The 11,273-nt window shown below is 42.5% G+C and overlaps 1 protein-coding gene across 1 annotated transcript; it reads left to right on the forward strand.

The window, feature by feature from the left end:
- The first annotated feature begins 344 nt into the window (after positions 1-344).
- On the forward strand, positions 345-11,005 carry LOC104078451 (ral GTPase-activating protein subunit beta-like). Its single transcript, XM_009580097.1, has 7 exons — positions 345-506; positions 3,638-3,760; positions 4,708-4,844; positions 5,648-5,756; positions 8,038-8,116; positions 8,658-8,806; positions 10,557-11,005. The coding sequence occupies exons 1-7, from the start codon at positions 353-355 to the stop codon at positions 10,748-10,750; spliced, it is 945 nt and encodes a 314-aa protein (XP_009578392.1). The 5' UTR covers positions 345-352; the 3' UTR covers positions 10,751-11,005.
- Positions 11,006-11,273: the final 268 nt, after the last annotated feature.

Below are 11,273 nucleotides of genomic sequence, written 5' to 3' on the forward strand. Positions count from 1 at the left end.
TAATGCAGATTCTGCATTGAACAGTTCTGTGGTTTATGCCTGATGAGTGGATAAATCCAAAATTGCCATTTCTAGCAGTTTGATTAACTGTCTTACAGGCTTTGGCAAGGTCCTGTTTGATCAACTTGTCTTTCTGCCATCATTGCCAAACAGGATGGGAGGATGCTGGGCAGCAGGGAGTAGCGTCCGTGTAGAGAGTTTGGGGTTCCAGGCTTGCTGAATAGCTATATTTGGGCGAAACCATGTTGGTGACACAAAATTTTAATTAAAAAAGTGGGGAGGAAGAGAGCTGCTTCCTGGAGTCTCCTGTACTTAACCATGGTGCTGCTGGTTGTTTCAGATCCTGAAGAACATGGAGTCTTCCAGAATTGTTCAGCCACACTTCCTGGAGTTCTTGCTGTCTCTTGGCTGGTCCGTTAATGTTGGGAAGCACCCTGGGTGGACTGGCCATGTCTCAACAAGCTGGTCAATCAATAGCTGCAGTGATGAAGAGGGACCTGAACAAGGTAAGACATAATAAATGGTGTAATATTAAATTAAAATGTTTAGGCTCCTTTAGGAGACAATAAATTTAAAATTTCTTTTTCCTGGATACCTATCTGAGCACTTGCATATTTTTTTTCAGATAGATGCCGATGTTTACTAGAAAGGAATGTGTAAATATTAGATTAAGCTTCAAGTCAAAATGAGCAAAACTAATGTCTGTATGTTGGTGGGAGGAAGTAGCCTCAGCAAGAAATACCTCTGTGCTATATTTTTAGCAGACTTAATGAGTCTTTAATATATTATCCAAAACTAGTATTCAGGTGAAATTGGATACAAATTGTGCTGCATATTGGCAAATAGACCTGAAATACTGTGCGATTTTGTTGTGTTCTGTAAGTAGATTAAAATGAGATGTTTAATGCCTTGTAATCATGGTTGGTAGGAAGTAATGAAAACAAGCTGCTGTTTGTAGGTCACAGTGGTTGGAGCCCACACACAGCTCTTCTGTCCTGCTTAATTTACTCTGCTTTTTTCCACTAGAGCGACTCCTCCTCTGGGCTTGTCCTACACCACCCTCTCCCCATTCTGTCAACCAAAATGATCCTCAGGGTAGTGAATTGCTATCCCAGGGTGGTGAACTGGAGGTTGGGTTAGTTTCTGCCTTGAATAACTTAATCAGATTACCTGGGATTCTGATAGCGTCTGGGGTGGTTTCAGTGTGGTTCATGGTAACTACTCCAAGGGCCAGCCCTTCTCTTGGTGATCAGAGCCTCAGCCTTCTGCTGTGGGCCAAAGGCATTGAACAGGCTGGTCCAGCTTGTTCAATGTCTTTGATCTGGCATTTGCACCATTACTGCTGCAGTTGCTTAAGCAGTGCTCTTGCTCTGCTTTCCCTTCACTATAACTTAGAAATGCTCTTCACCTGTAACTGCGGCCAACTAAAGGCTTCTCTATTTGTTTGTAAAATAACACTACAAATGATAGAAGGCTTGAAATGTTGGGGAAAGGTTAAAAGAACAGAGGCATGGCTTCCTCTGAACAAGTCAGGAGAGGTTACAAAATGGCCAGGTCTTGATTTAATTTTCCTTTGAGGATAGGGTCAGACTGTGCTTTCCTCAGAGGCAGAGCCCTCTCCCTTCCCTTTGTGGTTGGCTTTGTGAGTATGGCTGTGTGGAAGGCAGTGCCCTGAATTAGTGAGGTAACCTGTTTCAATGTGGGTTTTTTAAATTAGATTTTTTTCAGCCATTTAGATTAAATCACAGACCACCAAATAGCTGAATTCAACAAATTGGGGGAAAAAGGAACAGAAAAAGTATTCAGGGATGGGAGGGAGGGAGGGCTACTTCTAATCTGGTTCTGTTGTTGGAAAAATCCATGAGTGGAGTCGTACCTTTAGCAAGCAATGGTTAAAAAACTGAAATAGTAGATTTAAAGTAGACTTGGAACAACTTGTGAAGATTGCTTGCTTTGTTTTCTCCTCCAATCTTTGCTGTGACTATTTGCTATATAATAAAGCTATATTTGCTATATAATAAAGCTATATTTGCTATAAAGCTATTTATTTTGTTAAATGTATTTTCTCTTTGTGGATGGCTCTGGTGATTAAAAACCCATGCAGGAGTCTAGCATCCTGGCCTGTATCAGAAATAGTGTGGCCAGCAGGAGTAGGGAGGTGATCGTGCCCCTGTACTGGGCACTGGTGAGGCCGTAACTCGCATGCGTTCAGTTTTGGGCCACTCCCTACCAGAAGGACATTGAGGTGCTGGAGCGCACCCAAAGAAGGGCAATGAAGCTGGTGAAAGGTCTAGAGCACAAGTCTGATGAGGAGCGGCTGAGGGAACTGGAGTTGCTTAGTCTGGATAAAAGGAGGCTGAGGGGAGACCTTATCGCTCTCTACAACTACCTGAAAGGAGGTTGTAGCAAGGTGGGTGTCGGTCTCTTTTCCCAAGTAACAAGCGATAGGAGAAGAGCAAATGGCCTCAGGTTGTGCGAGGGAAGGTTTAGATTGGACGTTAGGAAAAATTTCTTCACCAAAAGGGTTCTCAAGCATTGGAACAGGCTGCCCAGGGAATGGAGGTATTTAAAAGACGTATAGATGTCATGCTTAGGAACATGGTTCAGTGGTGGACTTGGCAGTGTTAAAGTAACGGTTGGACTTGATGATCTTAAAGGTCTTTTCCAACCTAAATGATTCTAGAATAGCTTCCAGGGAGACGTGATTAAAATAAATTTACAGGCATATGCTTTGATTTTGTTTCCCTGCACACCCCCAAAAGCAAAGAAGTTCTTAAACAGTTGGGTTTGGGTTGTGGTGCTGCTCCCTGAGAGGTATGGTGGTGAAGCATGGCTCAGAGGCTCCTGTGCCTCTGGCCACCTGTCTGTCAGCATGCTGAATTTCACTGCTCCATTGGTTTTGCTGAGACAGCTATTCCAGGAACCCTTCTGTAAATTGGATCAGAGAAATAATTCAGCTTAAAGTCCTTGCTAGTCTTTCTGGAGGCAGTATGGAGAAGGAAAAGGGGTGGGGGTGTGCTGTAATTTACTTACAGCATGGCTCTACCAAAGAATTGTTTTCTCTCTGTACTGTGAAGGCCTGATGTACTGGCCAACTGCGATGAGGGAATAAATGGCGGCTGAGAAGGAGGAGCTTTCTTGCATTGGATTTGATCCAAGAGAGCCTTTTTCTAACTCTCCTTGGCAGAAGAAAAGACATAAAAGGAGCGTCTGTAGAAACTGGCTTGAATTCCTGAGTAGTATCAGGCTGAAGTTATAAATGCTAGAATCCTTTGGAAATTTTATGACTAACTGAATGAGGGAATGGTTGAAATAGCTACTAGATGAATTCTTGTGGCAGATGTGCTTACTAGACTGCTCAATCCAAGGCAAATAGGGTATGCAGTACAATGGAAATATGTTCAAAATAAATCCTCTCCCAACCCAAAATGCTTTTTCCTTCAAGACAACAAAAATGTTTATCTGAAAATTGTTGTTAGCCATGAGATTTGACTGTGGAATCTTCTCATTTTAAAATGAGATTTGTGTGATTTCTTCTCATTGATTGCACCTTGTATTTGAAGGTCTTCTCCTGAGGCAATGTATAAAGAGGTTGAGCTTCCTTTTGACTAAACTTTCCTTTTATGTCCAATTTCAGATGATCTAATTATTTCAGAAGATGTTGGGGCAAGTATCTTCAATGGGCAGAAGAAGGTGCTGTATTATGCAGATGCCCTGACAGAAATAGCTTTTGTTGTCCCATCACCAGTGGAGTCCCTAAGTAAGATCACTTTGTACATGCTGTTTATAAAAACCAAAACATTTTTTTGTTAGAGAGCTTTTTCAGGAGCAGAACCTAAATAAGCTAACTAGTAGTGTGTCTAGCAAGATCCTTGTCAGAAAGCTACTGATGTTTAAATTGTAACATCCTAATCCTTAGACTCCTTCCAAAGGTGGTATCTGTTCTGTGCCCCTTTTTCTGAGTCTAAGGCTCAATACATGTCCAGTCTTGCACAGCAGTATTGCTGTTACCCTGGGTGCATTAGGTTGGATGTATGGTTCACTATCAATTGGTGATGCTTATTTTTTTTCTGTCCTGTCTTGATGACATGCTCCTGCAGCACATGGAGGAGCATGTGCACAACTGCTATGTAGGTGAGCAACAGCTTTCACGACATCTTTTGCACAGTAAAACCTGTGTGCAAAAGTTCCCTGGAATAAAAGGGCTGTGAAGAAATGATAGGCATAGGAAGGAGGAGACACTATTCTATAGGAAATGGATGGGCCACTTCTAAATCCATAGGGAGTGCTTTAATGGCAGTCCGTTTCTGGAATAACTGGCAGTTGTCCACTGCTGAATCCTCTTCCTGCTTTTGAGTGCTATATTGGACATTAGGAAAAGTTTCTTTACTGAAAGAGTTGTCAGGCCTTGGAACAGGCTGCCCAGGGAAGTGGTGGAGTCACCATCCCTGGAAGTATTTAAAAGACGTGTAGATGAGGCACTTAGGGACATGGTTTAGTGGGCATGGTGGTGGTGGGTTGACGGTTGGACTCGATGATCTGAGAGGTCTTTTCCAACCTTAATGATTCTATGATTGACTTTACCGTAAATCTATGTATGTTTAGTTTCAAGAACCTTACAACCTTTTTTAGTTTCAAAACCTTACATCTGATGACAGCTTAAGTTTTTTGGCAGAAGACAAAACCCATCTTTCTTCTGGCTTACAGCTGATTCACTGGAAAGCAATATCTCTGACCAAGAAAGCGACTCCAACATGGATCTGCTGCCAGGAATATTGAAGCAGCAGTCTCTGACACTTGAACTCTTCCCCAATCATACAGACAATCTTAATCCCTCCCAGCGGGTAAGGCAAAACTTGTATTGAAAAATTGCATTCTTTTTTTCCTTTTTTTTCAAGAAGCACACTGGCAATGCTTCCTTTTTTTTTTCAAGAAGCACACTGGCAATGCTACAGCATTTTTTGATAGTATATGATTGGTTTCCTAGCATTTGGAGCTACTTGTCCCTAGTCATTAATCTTTAACATCTGCTTTGGTCCTGCCAGAATTTGTACCTGTAGTAGGAGATTGCAAGATGATATTAATGAAATGTAAAACTTAAACATGCTAAGTCATAATACTCTGCATACTGAAATCTTGAAATGCAGTATTTACAAAGTAATTCAGACTTGAATCCATGCTTGGAAATTTAGGATGGATAGACATGAACGCTTTTCATACCTACCCAGTTTAAATTAGTATATGTCAGTTATGTCTGAAGTATCAGATGCGAAGTTGCTTTTGTATGGTAGGAAAGCAGAAAACCATGAACTGCTGTAACACTTAGCAAAGGATTTACAACTGCTTATTTCTTGTATAGAATTCACTTCCAAATGTGTATTTAATTACTGATTTAAGATTAAGAAAAACTTGAACCAGTTTTTAAAGATTGAATTTATGAATTTGTGTTGAATATAAATATTGTGGAGACCCAGTTTACTGTTTCTCAGTGGATAGTTCCACTGTAGCTGCCCCATCTCAGTAGTTGGCAGAGGTTGTACCTGTCTGAGATCTGAAGGACTAAGGAGCAACTGTGGAAATGCTTGTGGGATGCATTACTGGACTCATGATGTTTGCAAATGCTACTCTTCCCTTGTGTTCAAAACAGCTCAGTCCTACTTCCAGATCCAAAAGGATGCCTCAGGGCCGGACCATTCCACCGATGGGACCTGAAACCAAAGTGTATGTGGTCTGGGTAGAACGTTATGATGACATAGGTGCGTAGAAGTTTGTATTGTTCGCTAAAGTAACAACAGGGCAGGAACGAGAGGAAAAACTCTGTTCCGTTCCTCTGTAAAATGCTAATCCTTATTAATGTCTGTAACCCACACTTTTAAGATTCTAAAACAGTTCTTTGGTATTTGAGTGGTGGTCCATGGAGTGTACATGAATCAGTGGCATGTAGGTCTGGAGACTATTTTAGCTCTGGCAGTACATGTGAAATGCCATCAGGCACCTTCTTAAGCTTAACACACAAGGCAAGTGTGCACCCCTGTTTTTGAGTTCCCCTCAGCTGCTGTCTCCTCAGAGTGAATCTGTTGTTCTTCCTTTAAAAAAAAATTACTCCTGCCACCTGCTGCTTCTGTGCTGAAGCATCCATCTTGGTTTGATGGTACCTTTGAAACTTTCTGTTGTGTTCTTTCTAGTTGGAGGGCTCATTTATTCTGTGCTCGGGGTGCCCATTTCATGCTATGCAGTCCAGCTTCCTTTCTGCACCTTTGTTCAGGCAGGGTCCTGCTCCTCATGCAATTTAATGTTTCTTAGTTTGATGTTTTTTCTCTGACTCTGGGTACTGGCTAACCTGAGAGAGACCCAGCTTTGCTCATCCTGTTACAGGCATGGACAATGATGGGCAGCTGGCCACTAGGCTTGAGGAGTCCTTTGTCCCCAAGAGCTTTCTGTGTGCTGGTTCTAAGCCGTGGCCTGGCTTTAGTGCTATGCAAGAGCCTCTGTACTGGCCTAGCCCAGCAGAGTCTGTAACACTGGCCAGTAACTGATACTTTATTCTATCTTTGATTTCTAATCCTGGTTCCCAGTCTGGCAGCAAGGGTGGACCTTAATTAAGCCCTTAGCTCCTCCCAGAGGAAAGCAACCAAGAGAATGTGAGTGATCAAGAGGGAGCTTCCTGTGAAGTGTTAGGTGTAAATTCTCAAGGAGAGCACCTTGTCCACAGCACATCCCTCAGAGCTTTACTGGCATCAGGAGGTGGACAGCAAGTTCTGCAGCATCATTTCCTTATCAAGACATTGGCCCAGAGGGTGTTCCCTTAGCTCCAGGAGTCCCTCAGGCACTTCAGTTCCCGAACTGGTGTCCCTGACCCACTTCTTTCTTGAGTGGCAGCTGAGGCCAGCTCACTGCAGAGGCAGCAACTGTGCTACACATGCATGTTTCTGCTTGGCTGCTGCTTTCAGCAGCCATAGGAATCTCCCAAAGCTCTGGGCCTGAAGCTGAAGAAATGAGTTTGTGAGCCTCAGTAAGCGTGGCAGTTGGATTTTGCGGGAGGGGCTCTTGAAAGTGGCTCCTAGCACAGAAGCTTTGCCTTATGCTCCTTATGTTCTTGGCTTTTGCCTTATGCTTCTGTTACATCTTTGAATCTGGACAGTGGAAAAGCTGTCACTTTGTAGTCTAGGGTATCGCCCCTGTGCCAACTGCCTGCCCGCCCTCTTGCTCCATCTCAAAGTACTTCCATGGCCTTCCATGCTCTCCCTCTGCTAGCTCCAGCTTTTGTGTACTCTTAGCATCCCAGCTCTGATGGCAAAAGGTGTTTTTGGGCATTATACTCTTTCTGCTGGAAGAGGTGTCGTTACTGTCCTGCTGTCTGAACTGTACTTTTGTGAATGATTCACATCTCTCTGTTCCTGCCCCTAAACAAGGTAATGGGAAGTGCCATATCCCCTTCCAGGGATCTGAGTTGTTACTTCCTCCTCTTGCACCTTCATTATCCAGTTACATGTTACTAAGTGCATGGCAGCGGAGTTGTAGGTTATGGTGAGGACCTACAGAGCTTGGATTTGAGGAGCGATACCATGTTTGTTGGAGCAGGGCTCAAGGGAACTGTAGATGTGAGCGGCGGTAGAGTTTGAAATTTCCAGCACTCTTCTTGAGGCTGGTTACTTGTGGATAGGTGAAGATGCTGTTGAATAATAATTTGAAGGCTCTTTTTGTGATTGAAGTACTTCACCTCCTTCCTGCTTTCACTGTACCTCTAGAGATTTTGACCTTTGGGATGGGGAGAATTGAGGGTATGGGACGTGTGTTACCTGATCTGTTGAGCACAGGATGTCTGAGGTGTGTCTATACACTCCATGAATGCTTAAGCTTAAAAACAAAGACAGACTTTGCATCACTAGCAGTGCAAGGACATCCATGGTATAAATGTTTGAGGACTGCATGGTTTTGACTGATGATAAATAATCTTTCTTTGTTCAAAAACAAAACAAAAAAAAACCCAAAAACTTGGGGTAGATAAACTTTATTTAGTGCATCCTCTTCTTATAGAAAACTTCCCCCTTCCTGATCTGGTGTCTGAGACTAGCACTGGTGTGGAAACTACAACCAATAGTAGCACTTCCCTAAGGTAAGACTGCTCTTATTTTCATTATTTTTCTTGATTCTTGTGGACAACAGTTTAGGCTGCACTTCAGAAGAAGTCATGACTGAGATTATTTGCATTCTTCAGCTTTCACAGGTAACCCTGAGAACTCTAGGCAGACATGTTAAAAAAGACAGATGAGTTTCCTCAGTGGATTTTTTTGTTGAAAAAATGAAAGAGCTTTTCATATCACTGCAGTTTAAACATAAATTAAGGAACAGAAAATGTGTAATTTTTATCTTGAGTCTGTGATTAGCCTCCCTCCCTTGTGAGGCAGTTAATGCTGCATGCATGTTGTGAGGCTTAAAGCCCTGTCTGCAGGACTCTCAAATTCTGTGGTAACAGATCATAAAACAGTACAGTTGCTATAACCCTTCTAAAGTCCTGAAGACACAGGAGTCCTGCTGGTTTAGCCACAAGACATTTTTTAACATTCTTTTAACACTTAAAGTGGTCACTTTTCATCTATAGATTAATTGAAACAGTGCTATAAAACTGATTTAACAGTTGTGGTTTTTCCCTTAAGATCTACCATTCCTGAGAAGGAAGTTCCTGTGATCTTCATCCATCCTTTAAACACCGGCTTATTCAGGATAAAACTACAAGGAGCAACTGGGAAATTCAATATGGTTATCCCATTGGTGGATGGAATGATAGTCAGTAGGAGAGCTCTTGGTAAGCTAAAGATATTTAGGAACACTCATGTTTTGATTTTTTTTTTTTGAAGTAATAATATATCTGCAAAATACATGGTCTGGAATCTTTCATTGGAAAAAGTATTGGGCATGGCAGAACAAAATAAAAACATGCTTTTTGCAGCAACAGTGGTAGCAGGAACAGTAGAGGGAGCAGGCGGTCAGCACTTAGCTGACAGCGCAGCAGGGCTCCACTGCAACTGTAGTGGGAGAGAAGTGAAGGGTTGGAACTAGTAATGGTGGAAGGAAAAGGTAAATGCTTGTTATCTAGTTAAGAGATCCGAAATGTAACATTGTTACATTTAGCATTGAGAACCAAGGTGCTGGTGCTAGTTGACTGCCAGAGGGTACTACTGAATTTTTTGATGGTGCTGGCATGCTGTGTGTGTTCCTTCTGTTTTAGAAGCCAGACAGTGATTAAAAGCTGCAGCAATTGAGGATTTTCTAATGTGTTCAATAAAAATGCTTAACCTACTACGCAGGCATGTGTTAACAGGGGTCTGTGTGTGCTATCTGCCTTTTCCTGTGTTCCTGGATGGATCAATGGATCTGTCTTCATATCGGTGCTACTGTAGCTTCAGTGACTGGAAATCTCACTCCAGTGAGAGCAATTCACATGACAGAGTGAAATGAATAAACGAACATTAGGATACTTGTACATAATCATAAAACTAACGTTGTAGGGGTCTGTTGGGGATTACTTTCAGGTTCTGGTTTTTGCATGCTTAATTCAGCGATGGCAAAATTGAAGCTAGACTGGGCCTTTAAATAACATTTGTGAATTCAACTGATGACAATGGCTTGTACTGAAAAGGAATCAGGTGTGTTTTCCTACAGTTGGACTGTTTTTTCAGCTGCATCAGGACTATTAATATAATTAAATTTGTCTCGTCTCTAAGTTCAGCAGATGTAGTTTGGGTGCAGTCAGGAATCAACTCCTCTAAATAAGACACTGTTTCTCCCTGTAAGAAAGTACTTGTGAAACAGCAAGGGGATTAATGGACACTTACTTCTTTAAAGGCATATTAATTTAATTTCAGAATAAAATGGGATAAAGTCCACTGCCAGCTTTGACCAAAGGTTACTGCTTTGGTTCCCAACCATTTCCTCCCTGCCATATAAAGCCGTATGAATTACAGAGAGGTAACAACAGTGGCAAAGCAGTGAGGGGAAGAGAAACCTGTTTCCAGCCAGAACCCATCAAGTCTTTCCTCATCCCCTGTTCCAAGGGGAAGGCTCTGGAACTCCTACTGGAAAAAAGTACCGATGAGTACTTTTTTTCATCCTGAAGGCTCCCCTGGCGAGCGACTTCAGGGCCCACCAGAGCTCTGCATGTCCTTGTGCAGCACGGCCAGGGGCTGTAGCACTACGATTCTTGTATGAGCTGCCCTGGATTCTTTCCCCTCTTGGTCCTGAGTGTGCTGTTGCGGGCAGTTGCTTGGCACTGGCAAAGCAGAGAAATCTTCCTGCTCTTCCAGCCAGTTTAGGGTAGCACTGACTTAGTCCCTTTCTTACTCATTTTTCACAGTAAAATGTCCTTACAGGCCTGGGGGCCATGGTTATCTGTTATCAACTACTCATTGAGAAAAGTTCTTGACCTGGTGGTGCTGAGCATCTACCCTGTGTTTCTAGATGGGACAGAACCCACAATTGTCTTTAGCTGTGAAGCCAGCAAAGGGGTGCAGACTTGAATTTGTTTAAAGTTGATTCAAATGTTGTTTCTTTTTCAGGTTTTTTAGTGAGGCAGACGGTAATAAATATTTGTCGGAGAAAGAGGCTGGAAAGTGATTCATACAACCCCCCACATGTCCGCCGAAAACAGAAGATAGCAGACATTGTCAATAAATACCGGAACAGGCAGCTGGAGCCAGAATTTTATACCTCGCTTTTCCAGGAGGTTGGGCTCAAGAACTGCAACCCCTAGGTCATTATCCTTCCAGGACAATTAGATCAGAGCTTGGTGGCTACAGTAATGAAAACAGTTAAATAACAACAAATTTCCTCAGCCCTCTGGAATTCAGGAAATCATATTCTAGCACAAGTCAGCAGATACCATGTGGGAGGAATGAGAAATGAATCCAAAACATTGCAGTTGGGATATTGACTTAATTCACCTACCCTCAAAAGATTACTTAATTCCAGTCTTCCTGGATGCTAACAACGTAATCTCTTCACCCAATCATCTATTCCAGACTAATTAGGAACTGTAAGTTTCTCATTCTGTGAGAGGAAAACAATCAAAACAAAGCCATCTCTACATATAAGGATGGAAAACAAAATACAAACAAACCTGCCTTCAGACATCTCGCTACACCCACGTGTTAAAGGAGAAGGAAACAGGATCTCTCCTTTGAGGAGAGAGTCTGTTTCAGAGCGTTAACTATCCCTGCAAGAACTTAAAAGACATTTTCAGCCCCCCTTCAGAGCTCAGCAGAAGATCTTCCACT

This window comes from Fulmarus glacialis, unplaced genomic scaffold (genome assembly GCF_000690835.1).
Source record: "Fulmarus glacialis isolate BGI_N327 unplaced genomic scaffold, ASM69083v1 scaffold4826, whole genome shotgun sequence".
Lineage (NCBI taxonomy): Eukaryota > Metazoa > Chordata > Aves > Procellariiformes > Procellariidae > Fulmarus > Fulmarus glacialis.